Below are 22,941 nucleotides of genomic sequence, written 5' to 3'. Positions count from 1 at the left end.
ACACTGAAATTAATGACATTGGGACTTTATTTGGACAATTAGACATTCTTTAACAAAAGGTAATAATATAGCAGATACGTTGGCAAAATATGCAGCGAATCAAACAATCCAACGGCCGTATTCAATAAAGTTTCCGAATGTAGTTTTGAAATCACATCCTAAAAAAATATTACTTAGTGGCTGGGAAAGTTTGTGGACGAATAATGGTACTCAATGCGGTAAGTTGTACTATTCCACACAGGAAAGAATTCCAAACGAATGCTGGTATATACATATTCGACTCTCCCGAAGTTCCCTCACAACTATAATGCGCTGCAGTTTAAATCACACTATCGCTCCAGCTAACCTTTACAAGAATTACTTAGTGCCTTCACCTGTTTGTTTGTGTAGTGAATATATTGCAACTCCAAACCATATTATAATTCGCAAACTTCATGAAACATACAGAGAATAATTTTTACAGGACTTGACCGGATCAAGAAAGTGTGGGGCGTTACCCCCACACCCCCTATACGCCTTCATGGCGTGGTGCTATGCACAGGGGAGCACTTTACCTTTACCTTTTTTCCCTTGTTGTACAGGAGTGGACATCAAGCGTCACTGACATCGTCTTGTTTACTAACTTCTCCTTCATCCTCGGAAATCAATATTCTTACAAAATATTTCAACAAGTCGAAAATAATGCTATAAATATGTAATGATTGATTGATTGATTGATTTGTTTTTATTTTATTTCGCTTTTTGTGCCACTTTTGGCTAATTTGCGAAGATGGGAAAAAATGATGATATGATGAAATTGATGAATGGACACTCACAAACATCCATGCCCAAGCCGGGATTCCAACCCGGGACCCCCAGCATAAATGTGTAATGAAATGGTTTGTGAAAGTAATGTTTGTGTAAATATTATGTGTACGCATGTATACGTATACATACAAGCAATAACCAGATGAATTTGAATTTGGGAATATCGTATATCACAATCATGGACATACCTAGACTTCTTTCCAGGGAGGGAGGAAAACGATTTCTATGGAGGTCAAAAACACTTTCCAATGAGATGCAAAGAATATGCTACTTGTGAATGTTTTATTTGAAAAGGGAATAAATAGGATGGAAAGGTAACCCGGTATGTTTGTTCATCTTCAGGAAGAAATAACTGCACTTGGAAACCATTTGAAAATATTTTATGTAGGCAATGTATTTCATATATACAGCTACCAATTGTAAAACTCTCCAAATCTAAATCACAATATACTTGAAAGATTGCAAAAAAAATGTATTTGTGTAGAATAACTTGATAATATTAAAAATAAAAGAAAAGTAGTTTCCAGTCACATATATAATTATTTCAAATAGGACGTTTGGAATGCCATTTGCCCTTTGAGAACCACAGCTGCATGGCCACTGATCTCCACCCTTCCGTCCTCAGCCATTCTCACAACGATCTCTCCTCCGCGCCTCGAACATTGATGGGCTGTTGGGGTGAAACAAGACATCAGAAATTACAGATAAAGTACTCCTGAAATTATTAAATTAACCTAACGTAACTTAACGTAACCACTGATATAGGCAGGACTTTTTCCGGAGTAGTCTGGAATTACAAAGGCGAATATTACATAGCTGCGTTCTGGGGAGAGGTGGATCTACTACAAATTATTACGTAAGTTTCACTTTTGACATTCGTTTTAAAAGTTGTCCAAAGACAAAAATGGTAATGGGAGAAGCTTGCATGTACCACTTTGGGTTTTCCCTACTTTCATTTGAAAACTTTGATTTTCTCAAAATTTCAGGAAGGGCCGTGGCCCCATCAGCTCTCCCCGCGCACACCAGTGAACCTAACCTGTTATCTAATAGAGTTTGATTTCATAATTGCATACATTTACATTTTTCGAATATACATTTACATTTTTCGAATATATAACATAAGTGAGTTTTTGTATCGTATTTCTACTACTGCGATGTGCAGTCGTGGAAAGAAATCCTTCCCCCATACGAATACTGGTATTAAGGCTCTATGGGGAAAGTATTATTATCCCATGACTGTACAAAGGATTGCACTTGTTCTTTACCAGCCTTCTTGCTTGTTGCAAGACTTGAAATCGAGGGGTAGCGAGTTCGATTTCTGATGAAAAGCTGTTCAGATTCTACTTTAAACTGTAGGTCCAGCCCAGATTAGCATATTTGTGCATAAAGTGGAGTTTAAACAAACTTTTGACCATGAATTTTATTAATTTTACCGGTCACGAAAGCCACAGGAAACAACGGCGATGCGTTGACCACGCGTCACGAAATGATGAAGCCGCTCTGGCTGGCCCCGTCATGAGAGCTTTTACGTCATGGAGTTTAGTTTTAGTCTGTCTATCTACAACACATAATGATGGATACCAATCATGTCACGCTCTATCTAAAACTGAGAACCTCATTGTAATCAGATTTGCGAATTTTGCAGTACTGAGATACAGATACCCCCAAAACAACACTTCTGTTTCTGTATTGTGTGGAAATATATTATTACATGAGGAGGTAATAAATAGTAAAAGCAAAAACTTTTCCCTGTGTATATTACACCATGCTGCGAAGGCACACATATTCTCGATCTCGGCCATACTACAGTTGATGTGTTCTGGTTGCTTTTAGCCTCCATGTTTAATAATAATAATAATAATAATAATATACTACATTTTTTTATTATGATTAAGTAAAAATTTAGAAGTTTTTAGAACATCTCATCAATGAGCTGATCCTAATGAGTAAAATATGTAAAAGAACCCAATTAACACATTTACATATTATGTAGTTATATATTTAATAAATCTTACCACCATTTTCTTCATAACTTTACAATGCTTTTAATATTATTGATGGGAAGTCTGTAATATATTTTTAATCATGAATATTTTCCAAGTAAAATCAGATGGGAGATATTTAAGATTCCATTTCCAAATTTTCTTTAAAAAATAATAATATTTTGTTTTCAATTCTCAATTTTGATGATATCACTTTGAGACTGAAGTCTAGTCCAGATATTTTGAGGATAATATTAAAAAACGTTACTATACATTCTAATTAATTCACTTTAATATCTAATAGAGTAGTGAGATGCAAAATGGATGAAAATAGAGTGCAATGCGTGCTTGTGTGTGTGTGTGTGTGGGTGTGTGTGTGTATGTATTTATAACTTAACCTGTGGCTCGACAGCCCTGGAAGGGCCTTGGCCTGTCTACCGACTGCCATTTTCTTCCCACAGTCCTGTCACAGATAAATATCTTTATCTGTGGTCCTATCTTGAGGTGCGGAGATCCAACCGGCAATGGGGTGACGTGGGGTCAGCACGTCGAACCCTCAGCTGTTATAGGAGATTTCTGAGACCGGGTTATGCCACTCACTCGTAGCTCCCCAATTTTCTCACGATGGTGGGTCGTCACCGGACCTACATACAGGCCGAAATATATATATGCATGTGTCTGGATGTCACTTAGTAGGAGAATGTCACTTAGGGATGTAGCAGTAAAACAATGTTCAATTGGGGGTTTACAGGTTGTGGATAGTCCCCCTTCAATCGGTGAAGAGGCAGCAACCCCTCTGGCATCTCGAAATCTGGTGACGACCACGGCAAGAGCGAGGCAATCATCCCGGATAGCAAGTGTTGGCTGTCAACACCTGAACGGTGGCGCTCATCGACCGCGCAACCACGCGAACGTTTGCACACTCCTGATGTTGGATAATAAACCTTTTCCTGCTCCCACAAAAATTGGCAATAATTAGGCTGGAGAGTTCAATGAACTAACCGATCTCTAATTACGGACAGGTAATGGTCAGGCTGGAAAGTTCATACGAACTAACCGATCACTCACACACTCCTGATGTTTCCCAAAAGTCCGAGGTACTTATCCGACTCGCCACGTGTCGATTTCTGATGATCTTGCAAGCTACCATGGCTGTATCTATAGTAAGCGGCTTTATAACAAGACATTTTTGTTCGCATAAAGAAAAATATGTTTCTGTATCTTATTCCTTCCTTATACACACAGTGAGTTTACATATCCTCTATCAAACACAAATTATTGTTTTCTATGATCCTACGTACCTAACATAATGTCTGTACCAAGCTCCTTCGACCAGTAGGGAGTGAGAACAGAGTGAGCAGAACCTGAAACAACAAGAATCAGTACATTAATAAGCATGTAGTGTTTCACTGTTATAAGCGTAATTGTAGACTAAGCAATAAGCTGCTGGTTGCTAAAGTAAAATACATTTACATATTCGAGTATCGACTACATGAGATGATGAGATAATAGGACCGCTGGCTGGTGGGGTCGTCTGCTAGTCCCGCGCATGGGTGCGGCCATGTTGGGTTTATACAACCGGTTGCTAGGTTGGTTGCTAAGCGCGGCCACATGGCGAAACGCTATTGTGCATTTCTGCAGTTTGGAAAGATGAGCCGAAAACAATGAAGAGGGGAGAGTTAGCACGTAAGGAAGACCACTTGCAGAGTTTTAGATACGTAAGATAAGAAGGTGTCATCGAAGGAAGGGTGCAACGAAGCATGAAAGAAAAATAATGTGATATTAAGGAAAGTGCTACTCAGATGATGTCGCACATGTTGTGACTAGCACTTATGGAAATGTCTACAGCAGTTTTCCTAATAATAACTTCGTGTGTGACCGAAGAGATGTTAATGTGAATCAGATTTCATATCATTTAACCAATGTGGTTTGTATTCCTTTGTTACGAAGTTATCAGGAGGACAAAAGGGTTGAACACAATATGTGCCGTTTCCTCTATTCGTAATTATTATGTCGTTCTTATTCCAACTTATCAGGTTCTTTATGCAAAAAAATTGAATGAAAACAATTTGTTGTAATGAATTTCAGGTCGATCAGAATTGACCAACAAGTGGACAAGTTCATGTAACTACTGTAATTTATTTTTCATGAAATTACAGAAAATATTTGAAATCCTCGAAACAAAAATATCAGCAGTACATGATAACTTTCATTTAGTATTCTTTGTTTAATTTTTGTTCCAATAGATGAAGATTAAGTACAGGGAAATTGCTGGGCTCGAAAGAAAATGATATTAGCGTGAATTATGGGCGTCGGGAAGGGGAGTCGAACCGGCACCCATGGAAATTGACGTACTTCATTTCAAGTTACAAAAAAAAAAGTTATTGTTAATAACAAAAATAAAGAGCTGAATAACCAAAGTAAAAAAGGCATTATGCTGAAAAAATAGTGTAAAATACCGTAACAAGGTTATGTTTTCACATTCTACCATTTAATTCAAGGAATAAATGTTTTCACGGTTACAAAATTTAAAAAATTGGAGTTTTATGTGAGAGGTCACACAATAAACTTTAGGACTAAAATTTTTCCTAACTTTTGTGTATAAAATTTAGTTACAAACTAGAATAACTATGCATTTCAATTTTAGTACACTAACTACAGGAAATGTGAAAACAAATTATGAAAAACAGTTGTGCTAGATTCACTCATCTTGTGGATCGAGTAGAAGAATCTGCCCGAGGATAAAAAAAAATAATAATATTGTGGAATAAAATTGGTCCATATCTATAAATTTATAACAATAACAACGATCATAACTGTAATAATAAAAATTGTTATTACTAATACTCAGGGCTTAAAATGAGCCGGAACGCATCGAAACTCCGTTCCGGCAAATCAGTTCCTGCTGCGACATTGAACATCTATTTTATTTATTTAATACAATGTACAAAAGTCAATCATTTGTCACGTTAATTCCAATGAAAACAATAGATGAAGAGGAAAAGAAAGAGTTCTTGTACTAAATGTCGGTGGACAATCTGTAGGTTCCTGGCGCCAGGCATTTCAATGTGGCATGTTTGACATGTTTAATCTTTCGTTGAATAGTCCCCAAATGCCCAAATCGATATCGGAAGAGGGGTGAATTTCCTAGAAGCGAGAAGATAAGCTTCTAGAGGAGAATTATTTCTTATTGCTGTCAGTTTACCATTGTCAGTTCTGTACTATAATAAATAAAACCACTTAGAAACAATTACATTATGTTATGTCAATTCTTGATAATCTATATATGGAAGTAAATATATCCGGTTAGAATTAACTTATTTACGAGTACGATTATTCAGTATTTCCGGAAATTTAGAGAAATAACATATTTTGGAAAGTGCTATTCCTTTAAGATGTAAATGGGAACCCTGAAATGGCTGACGTGAGAGACAGGCAGATAGAATTTAATAATACCATTGTTATCTTGATATGCATTTGTTATTGTTAAATAATTGTCGTTGTATTCTTATGTGGTTGGCGTTCCGGCTTTTGTCCAGATATGTTTTATTGCAAATATTACGCATGTTTCCTGTCTTTGCACTAGGCTACTGGTCATTCAAAAATCAACAATGCAAAGAATCATGTGACTTCACATGCTTTTACACTCCAGCAAGCCAATGGTAGCTAAACCGAAGAAATCATAAGTTTCGGTCAATTGTTTGCCGGTCGCTTTCTTGGAAAATACCTGCTTTTGTTTCTTCATTTCCTTTTTAACTTGTCACCTGCAAGCAACCTGTATTTTATCTACGTAATCTTTCGAATCTCATCTTTACATTGATGTATTATACACGCTACCATTTCGTTTCTGAACTGCTGATATTGGTGGTGAAATATCTCCCCCGCAACCCGCTACCAATGGTAGCCATATGGAGTGAATGTGGAGAATTTGTTGTGTAAACCCAAGTCCGCCGTTGCTATGGCGACAGTCGATCTCGCTCCATAAGTTCTCAGGATTGAGTCCCGGACGTGATTTTTGTGAGCGTCTCTTCATGAATTTCATCTAAACATCACTCATCCTTATCCTATCGTCATCATTAGCCAAAAATTGAAGAAATGCTACGAAAATCGAAAATAAAGAAAATATGGAACGAATTAGAGAAATCACTTCTAACGTTTAAGGTTTGCAAGAAAAGCTACAAGGCGATACAATAGTACATATATCAGAAATTTTAAATTCGTATTATCGCTATTACTGTTGTCCTGAATACTGATGTTGCACCGAATATGGATGTTCTTTGTGAGTGTTCGTTCATCAATTTCATCATATCATAATTCATTCCCATCTTAGCGATTAGCCAAAAGTGGCAGAAAAAAGCGAACTAAAATAAACCAAATCAATCAATCAAACTAGTTGGGCCGGATAAACGAATCTGCAGTTGTTGGGCCTCACCTATAGCGTACATGTTAATACTTCAGGCTATATTTTATTTCGCTTTTCTACCAACTCTTAGTACGTACTTTTTAAAATCCACACAAAATAAAAATACGTAGCTCCAATCAATATTTAACATGACAGCATTATATATATATATATACATATATATTTTACACACACACACATATATAGGCCTATATAATATACACTGTAACTGCATTATTAACATTATTCCATACACGGTGCCGTGCCGTAAAGTTTACTACGTCATATGCACTGTATTTTTTTTAAAAAATGTAGAATGTAAAAGAAACTAAAGAAGGACTAAAATTAAATGGTGTGACTCAGTTGTTAGCATATGAAGATGATGTAGACTTACTGGGGGATGATCTGAATACAATTAAGAATAATGCTAAAATATTTTTCAAAACTGCTAAAGAGATAGGTTTGGAAGTTAACAAAGAGAAAACTAAATATATGCTTACAGGCCGAAACCAAGTGTTAGGTAATAATCAAAACCTAATTATTGATAACAACTTGTTTGAACCAGTTTCCAAATTCAAATACTTAGGAGTAATATTAACAAATGAAAATTATATTAAAGAGGAAATAAAAAGTAGGCTTAATTCAGGAAATGCATGTTACTTCTCTCTTCATAAACTTTTGTCTTCTCGTTTAATATCTAAGAAACTAAAAGTTAAAATATACAAAACAGTAATTTTGCCTGTAGTATTATATGGGTGTGAAACTTGGTCCCTTACATTGAAAGAGGAACATAAATTGAGAGTATTTGAAAATAAAATCCTTAGGAAAATCTTTGGACCTAAAAGGGATGAGGAGACAGGTGAGTGGAGAAGGTTACATAATTTAGAACTACATAATTTGTATTCATGTCCAGATATTATTAGAATAATTAAATCAAGAAGACTTAGGTGGGCAGGCCATGTGGCACGAATGGGAGAGGAAAGAGGAGTTTACAGGATTCTTGTTGGGAAACCAGATGGTAAGAGACCTGTAGGAAGGCCAAGACGAAGATGGAGGGACAACGTTGAGATGGACCTAAAGGAAATCGGTAGGGATGGAAAAGAGTATATAGATCTTGCTCAAGATAGGGACAGATGGAAGGCCTGTGTTGCTGCAGCCATGAACCTTCGGGTTTAAGAAGGCTAGAGAGTTAGTTAGTTAGTTAGTTAGAATACATAGTTAATACAATATACGCCGGAATTTCAAAAATTTCGTTTATCCGAAACGGCTACTATTCCGGGCGTCGTAGCTACGACATGCAAATTTTGCACACTTGCCGCCAGATGTCATGAAGTTCTGGCAAGTGGACTCCTTCGATCTCCTGAGCTCCTACTACAGTAGAAGCTGATATGTCCTCCTTGTTTGAATGCGGGTGGTGAGGATGCCGTGAAGATTAGTAACCGATAAACAGGGGGCTGGGAGGGATAAGGGAGAACATTAGCTGATTAGGGGCAGCCGCTGGAGTCGAGATTACACGAAGATGCGGGACTAGCGGAGAAATCCATGGGATTTCATGATCACGGGACCGCGAATCAGCTACGAAAGCGTAGCAGGAAGACATAACGTAGCAGGGTCAATAGCTTCTAAGAAGAACGGCCGGGTGAGACTTTACGAAGAATGAATGCATTTCTACACAGGATTCGATATCATTGAAAATTGGGGAGGGTGGGGGGAGATATCATAATTTACACACATAAAAAGTACAAACAGTGTGCGAATTAAGATTTTTGGTTTGGGGTCAGTGATTTCAGCATTTGCGATTTCATTTCCGGGGGGGAAGCTATAGTTTTTTCTTAGGTATGCAAATTTGTACATGCTTCTAGAACAGTACGTAATTTATAAACAGTATATTTACATTCTAAGAGAAACCCAAACCCGTGCACAAAAAGAGCTATTGAACTATAGTGACACCGAGAAAACTTGAACAAATATCTATTACGCGTTCAACTAAATGACGATATGAGTCGAGAAATGTGATCTACATACCTCCAATCCAACGAATAAAGCTGGCGAAATCAGCTTTTCTTGCTATTTCGGTAGGCTTTCGTAGTTTATGTGACAATGGACAGAGCAACGGCGTTACTCTGGGAGATTTTTGTAAAACCTCGACATCCGACGACAATAAAGAAATAAATAATGAGTAGGAACGTGAAGTTTTTGTTTTATTTCCCCCTAAATTTCGATGTTATTTTTTACTGCAATTCGGTGTTATCTTTCACGGTTTAGGGCAAAATTCTGTGTTATTAATTTAAAATCGGTGATATTTTTACATGCATTTTTTCTGTTCCTTCTACGCTTAAGATTTTCACATTGCTTTAGTTGTGGAAAATTGAGACTAATGTTATAGTTTTAATTACAAAAAATAAATAAATTTAAGGCTTACCTTTGTGACGAATTACGAAATTTATTCCATTTGGAAAACTATTTCATCTCATCAGCCAGTAAATATGAAATGTTTATTGAATGACATCGCCAAAATCTTTGAATACAATCATGCAAATCATATTTCTCTAACAATGCCAAAAAATCCCTCTTCGACCTTGGACCTTGTACCGTTTTGTGTACACACACATACAAGCCCCCTAACCCCCTCCCCTGCAACACAACGGATTCTTCTCCCGGAAAATTTTCCACTTTCTACAAAACTTCCCTTCTGGGAATATCCCCGCAGAAAATTCTATTTCAGGACGAGGTCAAATCATTGTCAGTCTTATTAGTAGAGCCCGGAAGTTCAGGCATTTATTTTCGTTAAAATAGGCAGGCAAAAAGGCATTTATAATGTGGAAAATAGGCACTAAAAATGAAAAAAGGGAAAATAAAGCGAAGAAAGGCACATTTGGAAGTCACTTATTTTTATCTATAATCTCTGGCAAAATGTTAAAATCTACATTGGGAAGAGCATTTCAATTTTCTCCGTCTTGATTACACATAACTACAAGCTGTTTTTTTAAGTTCTCAACATTCATTGATAGTCGTCTGTCAGAGAGAATGTTTTTCATAATAGAAAATGATCTTTCTACTTCGACAGAAGTTATTGGAGCATACATGAAACAAGCTAATGTAGCTGGACTCATTTTGGTAACAGCATTTTCACCTTTTAGAATATCACAAATTGTTTTCAACTACACGTTTGCACTTTTCTGCAACAGCTGACCCCTTTTCTCCTGCCACTTCCATCATCTGCTGCATAGATTCCTCGAAGATTTTCATGGATGCTACAAGAGTCTCACCTCTTTTTTCTAGCTTTGTAATTGTCTCTGGCAATGCACCATGATGTGCAAAAATAAACGACAGTTCATTCTTCAGTTCTGAATAGCACAGGAGTTTTTTTTCACTTCACGAATTGAAGCCGCTTCATTTTCTGGAAGAGCATCGATCACCTCACTGATTTTTTCAAGGTTGTTAGCATAATATATAGCTGCTGATATCCAGGTTCCCCATCTTGTCAAGACTGGTTGCGGAGGTAAACTAAGCTCAGGCGCAACTTCCTGAAATTTTCGGGTTCGAGAGGGAGATTTCAGAAATATCTTCTTTGTGTTCGAAATCAACCTCTCCACTTCAGCAGTCAATCATGCACAAGAAAATGTTAACCGAAAGGCAATATCCTGACTCAGCATGAAATACTTTTTTCTCACACTTTTCTCCTTCAGCAATGTTGAAACATGCGTGAGTACAATATTACTTAAATAAGGCGAAAATTATTCACATAATAAACGGAAGAAAAATAAATGCCAACATATTTTTTAAAAAAATGGTCAAATTTCATTGAAAAAGGCAAAAAAAGGCATTATAATTAAAAATAGGCAGTGGGGTCCCAAATAGGCAAAATAGGCAAAATGAAAAGGCTTCTAAAACATTCGAAACAACGTAAAAAACGTATATCCGGAAAATTTTTATCAACATATGCAGTAGATAAAAAGAGGCATTTTGCCAAACTTCTGGGCTCTAATTATTAGACTAAAAACATCAGATCTAATAGTGCTACAGGTAGTTCTTTTTGAACAGAATAAATGTTATCCCAGTTTATACTGCATATTTCGCAGCGTTTTTCGCGTTAAAGTGCAAAGTTCGGTGTTATTCTGAAAAATGGCATAATTTGCGTTATTTCGCGATTCCGATACATCTAAAACTTGTCTCCTTTAAACACTTTATTTTGCTTTCCTCAACTTTTCGGTGTTATCGTTAAAACGAAAATTTCACGTCCCTAATAATGAGCTATTTAAAAATAGAATTTTAAGTAGGATGTAATTGTTTTAAAGGGGTTATTTAACGGTTTTTCAGAACGATTTTTCAGTAGTGTTTGTTCGGCAGAGATTTGTGATAGGGAATATTATTGAATAGGATTGACATTAGTCACTTTGATATGTAAAATAATAATAGTTTGATGTTGAAATCAGACAGTTTTGCAAATAAATATAATGAACGTCGCACCAGTGGCGCATCAGAAATTAAAGCAAAGTGTTGAATTAGTTATTAACAAACTAACGTTAGAACAAAATAGTAATAACAAGAAAACTATACGTGTATGAAGAACAGCAGATTTCACATTACTTGCCCGATATATACAGTGTGTACAAAAGAGAATGTCCTAGTTTTAAATTGTTATAACTTCTTGTAAAATACGTGAACAGTGTTCATTCAGTGTTCATTCGTGACTTGAATGTTTGAAATTTTGTTGGTGTTCGTTAGTTCTCCGTTTTCCAGGTTGGCGGCGCTGGCGTAGCAAAGGAATAGAATAGGCGAGATGGCGAGCCCCGAGCAGAAGTCCTTCTGTGTTCTGAACTTTGCGAAATGTGAATCAGTGATATCTGTGCAGCCTGCTTTCCCTGCGAAGTTCCATGTTGAAGCTCCACTTGCGAAGAACATGAGACGTTGGTATAAGCAATTTGAAACGAATACGAACAGCTGTAACCTCAATCACTACAGACATGCTTGTTAGAGTGTGGGAAGAGCTGTCTTATCGTTTGGATGTGTGTCGGGTCACAAAAGGGTCACACATTGAACATTTGTGAACCAAAAAACTGTGAGTGTTACTCTTTCGTTTCATATATATATCATTATTGTACGTATGAAATAACAGAGGTTCAAAACTAGGACATTCTTTTTTGTACACCCGGTATATGTACGTACATATGTCACAACATCTTGCAATAGAAAGAAAACAGACTACTGCCAGGCTTTTAAAACAAAAACCTTTCACAGTTGCCAGCTCATAGTAAATCTTCACATACGGAGACACTAAAGCAAATATTTCCTATAGAAGGAATAAGCTTATTTGTTGTTTCAAGTAACTCATAGGAAGATTATCGTGGTAATATAACAACAATAAATCTTAGTCATCTCTTGGCCCGGATTCGACACCCGGTGAAGGCACCTAGTGGTTCAGATCACACTTTAAACTGTAGGTCCAGTTCAGATTAGCCTTACTGTGCGTAAAGTGGTCTTAAAACACCAACTCAATCAATCAATCATCTCTTGAAGATTGGAAATTATTTGAAAATTTTTATTTGATTATAATTATTTTCTCATAGTACTGTTTGTTAAAGTCACAGATTACAAAATGGTCATTTCTTTTGATTAAAGAGTTTGTTAATAATAAAATTCAGGTGTCAAGCGAACAAACTTAGTTTATTGAATTTGAGAAAGAAAATTAAAGAATGCATTTGCAAAATGATCTTATAAAACCTGCTTCGAGTGTCATACTTGGTGTCCTTTTGAAGCCACTTGTCCAGGGTTATACGAGGGCTGCTGGAAAAGTTTCTGTCATTAATATAAAAAAAGACATGTGAAGTTCTGGGAATGGCTTTATTTTTTTCAAAGTGTTCATCCTTAAGATAGATACACTTTTGCATACGCTCAAACCAATTTTGAAAGCATTTTTTCCACTCTGAAGCTGATACCTCAGAAACCGCTGTTCGGAATGAGCCGACAGCTGCTTCAAGCGACGCAAATCGCTCACCACACATCTTATTTTTCATGTGTGGGAACAAAAAGAAGTCATTATGTGATAAATCAGGTGAGTACGGACAATGAGTCATTAATTCGACATTTTTACTGGACAAAAAATCAACAGTTCGGTGTGCTGAGTGGGAACTGGCGTTGTCGTGGGGAAGAATAATGCGACGATTTGGGTTTGTTTTACACAATTCATTGATGACCTCTGGCAAACAAATTGTTGTATGCTACTCAGCATTTACAGTCCTTCGATCTTCTAAAGCTATTGATGCCACATGTCCGGTAGAACCGAAGAAACAAGCAATCATTTGCTTGGCAGCACTCCTCGAACGAACAACTTTTGTTGGTTTCGGCTCACTTTGAAACACCCAAACAGTGGATTGCTGTTTAGTTTCAGGTTCGTATGAATAGATACAAGTTTCATCCCCTGTAAAGCACCAAATTTGACTTGCCTCGGTTGAATTTTTTGAGCATTTCTTTACACCAATTTACACGAGCCTGTTTCTTTAGCTTCGGTCAAGTTGTGTGGGATCCAACGGCTTGAAAGTTTCCGTACGTTCAAATGACCATGCAAAATCGTATGTATTGCTTTCGTGTCAATGTTCAAGGATGCCTGAATCTCACGGTATGTCACATGTCGATCTCTCTCAATCATTTCACGCACAGCATCAACATTACTGACAACAACAGACGTGGATGGACGACCATCACGAAATTCATCACTGAGAAATGTGCAGCCATGCTGGAATTCGGAAAACCAATTGTACACAGTCCTATTGGATGGTGTTTCATCCCCAAAAGCCAAATGAAGTCGCTCAATGCATTTATTTATTTATTTATTTATTTATTATATTGAACTCAACAGGTTTACACCAATTTACAGAGTTCATATTGTAATAGAATAGTACAATTTATTATACAATACATAGAATAACAATACTGTAGAGTTTCATAACATATTTCCATCTATTTTTATAGGCAATGTATTCATAACGGTTTTCTTGAATTGTGAATATGACATTGTGAACAAATCTATGCTCTTATTCCATTTCTCCATAGCATTGTAGACCGCACTCATTCTCCAAATAGGTGACCTTTTCATGATATTTGTTCGCGCTTTGCTCACATAGAAGGTTCCATGCTTGGGTCGCGTTTTAATGTTCGGAATGCGTATTTTGAATTGTGAAAGCCACAGAGGAGATCAAAGTTTTCCGTTAAAAATTTTCCAAAGTAGCATAAGGTCTCGGGCTGTCCTTCTGTGCATTGTTTCGGTGTAAAACTACATTTGAAATCATAAAAAATCATTGCCCGAAAGTGTTCACGAGAGATTTCCATTTCTCACACGTTCTTCAAACTGCTGTGAAAAATAAACGAATAGGCATAAACAAACAATCAAAGACAATTTAAACATAAAAAAGGTCTATTCTTCCGATTTCTATAATAGCGGAACACTAGCGCTACTGTTGGTGGTAGTTTACAGAAACTCTTCCAGCAGCCCTCGCATAAAGATTGTTTGGCTGAGAATCCTCATTTAAATGTCTAGTTTTAAAGGATAATTGAATAATATATCACCTAAACTGCAACTCTCTATATCCTTCGCGCCATCAATTCACTGGGGAACAAAATTTTTGTTGCAATGCTACAGCACTTGTTCTAACCTAATTTAGGTGCGCTGATTTCAAATCTGAGGTTAGTTTTTCTCTGTAAGCTCTAGATTTTTGCAATTCCACATTTTAATTTTTCTCGTTGATATTCATTTTTTAAAATTCAATTCAACATTTTAAAGTTGGGTACCATCTTGGCGAAGATATTCTTCATGTATTCACAAAAACGTGTAAGTGCATCACATACAGTTTGAAAATACGGCAAGATAAAGGCACTTTTTCGAGTATTAAACATGTATTCAATAAAAAATTATTATTAATTTAAGACTTTCTTAAAAAAAAATAACGCATGTGTCTACATATAGACGGAAGGCAATATAAGACATTTAATATGGATGGCATGCAAAGTTCAAATATGTTCTATTCAGGCAAGAATTTGAGCCTGTAGCTCTTGCTTTGTGGACTTACTCAGGGCAATCTCGCTGGTAGCAGTAGTCTGCCATCATATTCTTGTCCAGTCGCCTTTCACATGCTATTTTATGTCACTATGTTCTTCTCGCAGATGAACTAAGTGATCAACTGATCCATAAACATTCTCCTTGTGCAAGAAAACACAATACTCTGCTTAGAGCTGTCGAAAAGTGATCGCCATTCTTTGGACTACATGAGGTAAGTTCTAATTGGGTGAGAAGACCTGAGTTATCATGAGAGTAAACAGAGTGATTGTCCTGTGAAATGAAGTCCACAAAAATCTGCTCTCACTTTCGGAAATGACACTTTTGCTTATCAGTGCAGTAGGCTATAATGTTTTTCTTGCAGCCTGGATGCTAATAACTAGGGAAAGGAACTTCAGGTAAATAAATGTTTTTTCTGCGATAAGATAGAGACCCTCATTTTTGCCAAAATTCTGATCATAGCCTTATATGTCAACACAGCAAATTTTATTTTACATAAAAACACATATTTTCCAGTTTTCCGTATGTAAATACATATTTTGCGAATTTTCATTTTAAATGCATAAAATCGCTCATTGACTTCATCTACCTCGAAATCCTCGAAGGAAAAATGTTTATTCTCCGCACCTCTTTCATATCGAGAGTGTTAGGTTTGTTTTGTCTTTAAGCACCCTCGCTGGCAGACTTCTGGCACCTCGCCTACGATCCTATTGGGAGAAAATAGCTGTAAGTAGCTGGTGCTGGCTACACGTAACGATAGCAAGGCTTTTTAATGAAGCAATGCAGCTATTGTGGCCGGAAGGCATAAAATTTGACAAAGTTCTTCTCTTGACAGATGCTGCAGCTTACATGCAGTAGGCCTTGCTGTTAGCTACCCCAAAATGGTGCACGTTACATGTGTGGCTCATGCGTTGCATAGAATATGTGAAAAGATAAGAGCTCTTTATCCCAATGTCGATGAACTGGTTTCAAATGGGAAGAAAGTTTTTATCAAGTCGCCTAGAAGAATAGACATTTTTAAACAAAAATGTCCTGAAGTTCCCCTTCCCCCTACACCTGTAGTTACGCGATGGGGCACTTGGTTGGATGCAGATGTTATGCCCAGAACTTTGAAAAAATTGTATCTGTTGTAAATGATCTCGACAAAGAAGAATTCTGCAAGAACTGTTGATGGAGCCCTCCTTAAAAGTCGAATTGGCATACATCTCAAGAAACCTGTCCTTTCTCTCCAATTCCATACGAAAGCTTGAATCGTCCGCGTATAGTAGAAACGAAACTGAAAGAATTCACTGGATCTAACGCACGAGTGCAAATGTCTAAATGTACAGAATTTTTTGGGAAAAAACAAGGTTTTCAAACTTTGTGCCAAATTGCACGTGTTTTGGAAAGTGAAGTAGAGGAAGAGGAAGCTTTGGAAAACTTCAGCGTTAGTGACATTTCGTGCTTCAAATATGCAAGAATTGTTTCTTGTGACGTGGAGCGATCTTTCTCACAATATAAGATGCTATTTAGAGATAATCGTGACAGATTTACAATGGAGAATTTGGAAACAAACTATGGTGATCCACTGCAACTCTTCCAAAAAATAGCTCACTAAGAGGTAATCATTTAGAAACTGATTTCAGGTGTTTAAAATGCATGTTATAGTTTGTTTTTGTTACCAAATGTTTTTATTTTTGTCACATATTTTCCTGTTTTTATCACATATTTTCAACATTTATGACACATAAAAAATAAATATTTCTGAGTTTTTTAGCACATAAAGTTCCGTTCCCTACTAATAACTCAGCTGTTTTCTTTTGTTTAACGTAAGTGAAGATGCCATGATCCAATATGAAAAACCGAAAAAGAAGTTGTTTTTTTTATTTATTTTCTTTTTGTGCGAGCCATAGGCTGTACGCACTACATATTTTTGATTTTTCTACACTATTTTGTTACATTTAGTTTTCTTTTAAGCTGTCTCTTACTTTGTCCCCTATATACACATTCTTCCCCTCCCTCGGCAGTTCTTCTTCCAGTCTTTCTCCTCACTTCTCTTTTCCTGCACTATCACCAAAACACGCCTACATTTTGCTTTACACACACTTACACTATAAAGATGGCTCGTCTGGAGCATGATCACTCATTTCGCTGCCTTCTCTAATAGCTTTCCCCCGCCGTTCTCTTACTTCTCCCAGGTATTTCCCCACTTGCTGCCCCGCTTCCTTTATCTTTATTCTGTCGTCTACCACTTCTATCACCTCCCTGCCTGTTCAGTTTTTCATCCATTTGTCCCTTAGGTCACGTGTAGAAGGGCAGTTCAGTAGGATATGCTTGTCCGTCTCCTCCCCCTCGCACAAAGGACATATCGTTTCCCCTGATTCGTTTATCTTTCTTAGTTGTTTCCATCCCCCTAGTCTGAACCATGCCAGCGCGCTTCTTTCATTTTTTCCCACAACCTGGATATATTTCGCTTTCCCCCATTCTCTTACTCTTAACTGTTCCCTGATTGAGGTCTTTGTTTGGCAGTCTGCTATTATTTCTTGTTTGTCTATGTCGAGTAACCTGTTTCTGATTTGATTTTCTGATGAGATGCCCCCCCTTCCTCCCTCTTCCCATACCCAACCCATTCCGCTATTATATAAGATATTTTTCACTTCCAGACCCCAGCTGGAAACGTTTTCCTCCCTTGTCTGTATTTCCAAACATTGTCCCCTCAGCGTAGTTTGGCCCTCTTGTGATAATCGCATCCAACAACCCTCATCCGTGCTTGTACCGTGTCTCTGTTCAGTCCCAATTCCTTAAGAATCCCACAATTGGCCGTGCCTCTGCTTACGCCCATTACTCTCTTATAAAATTCTGTTTGTATGCCAATTATTGTGTTGTCCCCCCTTAACCCCCACAGTTCTATTCCATAGTTTAATGTACCTAATACTATTGATGAATAGAGGTTTTGAATGACCGGGAAAGGCATTTGCGGTGCCTTGTTTATTGTCCTTATGACTTGTTCTATTGCAAATTTTGTTTTAGTTTTTCTTGCCCTTATGTGGTGTGTCCAACTCCCTGTCATGGAGAGTGATGCCCCCAGGTATGTGAAGTTTTTAACCCGCTCGATTAAATCCCCCCCGTACGTCCATGTCTCCTGTCTGCTAAATATGTAGCCATTTTTGAAAGCAATGATTTTTGTCTTTTTAATGTTTACCTTCATTTTATATTTGATGCACCCCTCATATATGCTGTCTATGCCCCTTTGAAGACCCTCTATTGTCTCGGGCAAGATGACTATGTCGTCTGCATACATAAGGACTGGTATACTTTGCACTCCTATACATGGGATAGAATCCTGATCCATTTTAATTTCATGCGCTACCCAATCTATGAACATTGAAAATAGCACTGGTGATAGGATGCATCCTTGTTTCAGTCCCCTGAGCGAAGGCTGTAGTGCCGAGACTTGGTTTCCTTCGCATCTTACTCCGAATTCTACCCTCGCATATATTGCTTGCAGTGCTCTGATCATGCGCGCGGACATTCCCTTCTCATACAATTTTCCCCACAAAATTTCCCTATGAACTTTATCAAATGCTTTTTCAAAATCAATGAAACATGCGTATAATTTCCCCCGCTTCTGTTTAATTTTCCTCTGTACTAGTGTTTGTAATATGAATATGTTGTCTACCGTGCTGTACCCTTTCCTGAAGCCCGCTTGTAGTGGTGAGATTTTGTCGAATATTTCTGTCCATTTCTGGATCCTACGGTTTAAGATGTGTGTGTAAATTTTACTCCATATAGGTAATAAAGAAATGCCCCTGAAATTATTTGCGTCATTTCTGTCCCCTTTCCCTTTATAAATAGGACAGATTATGGAGCTTGCCCAGTCCTTCGGAAAGTACCCCTCTTTAAAAATCTTGTCCATTAGTTTGCTTTGTGCTTCCACCATATGAATGTCAGTTTCGTTGGCTTTGAAAAATTCCGCCCCAATGGAGTCAAGTCCTGCCGCTTTCCCCTTTTTCAGTTTCCTTATCGCTATTTTTATCTCATCGACCCCTATATCTTCGTCGAGAATCGGAACGAAATCCCCTAAAAAGTATATTTCCCGCGTAACTTCTAGGCGTGGTGGCCCCCCTTCTCCCCCGACGACACGACGGCAGTGTGCTTCCCAGATGTAAGGTTCAATATGTGCCCAGTTGCTCTTTTGGCCCCGTAATTTCCGTAATATGCCCCACAAAGCGGTGTTATTCTTTTCTGCTACGGCCTTTTTTATATCTTCAAAATTTCCCTGTTCCCATTTCTCCTTTTCTTCCGTTAAAATGTTATTATAAGCCTTTCTACTAGATATATAGTTGTTTCTGGTTTCCATGCTATTTAAGTATCTATACCCTTTTAACGCGTGATCTAGTTTCTTTTTCATCGCTTTACACTTCCCGTTGTACCACCCTGTCTTTACTGGTCCGTCCCCCTTCCCCCCTCCCTTTACCATATTTCTTCCTGCACGTTCGAAGATATGATATCCCAGCTGGACCGCTTCGTCTATATTGGATTCGTCTAAGGCTGCGCACATGCGTTCACGCATCATTTTTGTTATGTCATCCCCCATAAAACCCACGTATCGTTCCTCCCCCTCCTTTGTCCATATGTATTTACGTATATTTTTTCCCGGCTCTGTCTTGAGTTTCGTATTACTGTTATTGAAAACTGCCTTCCCGTTTATTTTGTACTGGAGGGAGAATTCGAGAGGCATATGATGGGATTGCGTTTGGGCATGCACACGAAAATCCCTGATTTCTTTCAGCATATCGAGTGAGCATATGGTATAGTCGATTGTGCTGCTTCCCCCCTCCCCCACGTATGTAAAGTGTCCTGGTTGATCATCGAAAAATTTGCCGTTTAATATCTGCATCTTGTGTATCGCACAGAGATCCAACAGCGCCCTCCCCCCAGCGTTTAAAGTTTTGTCCCTGCTTTCTCTCCTATGTCCCAAATACATTCTGTCATCCGTCATTTGGTCCCCATCGATCTCTCGGTAAGTATCCCATGGAACTTCCTCCCCCCCTATGCGAGCATTTCAAGGCCTCACCGAAGACGTCTTGGGAACGTCGTCGCCTTGTAATGAAGGGGTCCTGGGTTCGATACCCGGTGGAGTCATATAGTGGTCGGATCCCACTTCAAACTGCGGGTCCAGTTCCGATTAGTCTTTCCATGTATAAAGTGGACTTACAACACACTGAATCAATCAATTAAAGGTGTTTAAGTGCATGGTTAGCAGGGTGCGAAATCCTGGGCGGGATCCCCCACCCACCAACAATCTTGACCTAAAAAATCCCCCCAACAAATATTTCCGGAGGAAGAGATTTTGTTACAACAAACAAAAGATAAGCAATTACTTTTAATTTCAAATATACTGTACTAAGAATAATATCGAATACATACACAAATTTGTGTAGTTGTGAGTGTTCAATGCTTTTTCTCTCTCAAGAGATCATTAACAAATGTACATCATTACGCACAATAAAAGTAAAACAAGAATGCCAAATAATAATAACTATGAAATCTAATTGATTTCTATTAACGTATATCAAAAACTAAATAAAAACTTACACATAATAAAACCACTTACTATTTCATAATTTATTAACATTTTTAATCAGTTAGTAAAGGAAATAGTTTTCTACATTATAATATCTGATATACGTACGTACATAAAAGTAACAATTTCATTTCTTTGTGTGTAATTAATAATAATACTATTTTTAATTACTAATTTAGTAATTTATTTTTACTTTTAATAACATTATAAATATGTATATCGTATAATATATATGTATGTTTGTGGGGTGAGAGGTTTGTAGATTATGATCTTTCTCCCCCCCCACCACCAGTTTAAAATTATTTCGCACCCTGCGTAGGCGTGGGAAAAACAAGAGGAAAAGTACTACTTACAGGGTAAAACCGGCTAACCTTTCGCGGTTGCAGGTGGACGATACCGTAAATTAAAAACAACTTCTCCAGGAAAGCACGAACGCGGGGCTTCCACAAATCGTATAAGAAATCAATAATATCCTTGATAGTGAGAAAAAAAATTGTAAAGACGAGGATGGGATTCCAACCCACGGAGGCAGAACCCATTGAATTAGAAGTCCAACGCCTTAACCACCCGGCCACCTCGTCCAGTGATGCTATCAAAGGTATCGTAATGGGTATTTCTGTAAATTGTTCAGCTTCGAATCTCAATGGTTTGTTGTGTAAAATCTTTGTGGATACTTTTCTAAAAAATAATTTGGTTGGCATTTTTATTTGTAAGAGTAAGTAAATAGAATGATCCTCTGATGGCTGTGTCTGAAGTGTTTTCATTAAATTTATGAAGTCGACCGTATATTGCAACCAAAGGGATATTATGTGTCCGAATTCCAAATAGCTCAGTGCCAGACCCTGTGGCCGAGTGGTGTCGGCCTCTGTGGCGGAATGGTTAGCGCAGCGCGCTGCAATGCCAGAGGTCCCGGGTTCGAATCCCGTTCGGGCTTGGATGTTTGTGTTCGTCTGAATAATGAGAAACAATGTAAATAAAGTGGGAATTGACATGTGTTAAAGTGTACGAATGTGTGAATGACGGGGGATACTGCCGAATAGGGATATTCCTTTTAAAAAGAAATGAAAAAGAAAAAAAGTCGGTAGAGCGTTAGGCTTTTAACCTGACGGTACAGGGTTCGTGTCCCTGTCAGGGTGTGTTAAAAACTTGTTTTTTGGAAAATGATTCATCAGTTGTTTCCCCAAAACACTTGCCATGCTTTCTCGTAACGGTGGTATGATCCGAATATATTTAAGAACACAATCCCGTTCTTCCTAATCTAGTACAGCCTCGGAAATAATGGTATTAATAATTACCATTGAGTCTTAAAATTGAACGTGTCTATCTAATTTAATCTAATCAACTGTAGAAAAAATATCACATATTAGCTCAAAAATATCCTTCTACTTCTGCCACAATGCTATGTAGAGGTGTGACAAACTATTGCCATACTGTAGCTGTAAGCCCGGCTAGCTCAGTCAGTGTAGTTCCTCGGTGGACGCCGTTGGTGTTAGACGTGCTGATATCGTTCTCTGGTAGTGCGTTCCCCGAGTGCAGCTAGTGAGTCAACTACGTCTGAAAAATTGGACTTGTAAAATACGATACAAATCGATAAACCAGTAAGTACTATAGTGGCAAGTAAGAATAACGAAATGAATAGTTTAAATACGATAAAGATAAGCTTTCCAGTGAATGCTCCTAAACCGCTGGCAACGATATACATGAATTTATTCACGGACAATTCCGTCTGCATGTTGACGAATTGATGGGAATACAACTCCCGACAATTTTGCGTTGTGTGTATATTAAATTTGTGAGAGAAGCGACAATGAGAAAACTATTAGAACAACATGGGCCTGACATGGAGTTTCGTTACGCTGATGGTAATAGTGTGAAGATGCGGGAAGGGAAGTGAAATTTGTGCGTGTCTTTAATCTCACATTGGAAATGGACGATGATAGCGTGAAAGAAAAACTGCGAGAATTTGGAACTGTCGATAGTGTAGACAAAGAACAATGGTCGGGGAACTTTCTATACCCAGTGTATAATGGAGTGCGAGTGGCTAAAATGGAAGTCACAAAACCAATACCTTCATTTCTAGTAATCCGTTCGTTTCAGTGTCACGTTATCTATGATGGACAGCAGCGGACGT

The 22,941-nt window shown here is 37.7% G+C and overlaps 1 protein-coding gene and 1 non-coding gene across 3 annotated transcripts in view; both read right to left on the bottom strand.

Annotated features, from left to right (window-relative positions):
• Window positions 1-1,170: 1,170 nt before the first annotated feature.
• The window catches only part of LOC146003253 (phenazine biosynthesis-like domain-containing protein 1), an 84,643-nt gene continuing 62,872 nt past the window's right edge, over window positions 1,171-22,941 (bottom strand). For both annotated transcript variants that reach the window (XM_083141437.1, XM_083141438.1), the window contains exons 6-7: window positions 4,091-4,153; window positions 1,171-1,477 (exon numbers count right to left, since the gene is read on the bottom strand). In XM_083141437.1, the coding sequence (XP_082997563.1) occupies window positions 1,347-1,477; window positions 4,091-4,153 (194 nt within the window). In that variant the 3' untranslated portion in view covers window positions 1,171-1,346. The remainder of the gene's footprint in view (window positions 1,478-4,090; window positions 4,154-22,941) is intronic.
• TRNAR-UCU (transfer RNA arginine (anticodon UCU)) lies at window positions 21,310-21,391 on the bottom strand. Its single transcript has one exon. It is a non-coding gene; the product is annotated as a tRNA-Arg (tRNA).

Source organism: Lepisma saccharinum, chromosome 20 (assembly GCF_977018435.1).
Source record: "Lepisma saccharinum chromosome 20, izLepSacc3.1, whole genome shotgun sequence".
Classification (NCBI taxonomy): Eukaryota; Metazoa; Arthropoda; class Insecta; order Zygentoma; family Lepismatidae; genus Lepisma; species Lepisma saccharinum.
This window is presented reverse-complemented; position numbering and strand designations above follow the sequence as displayed.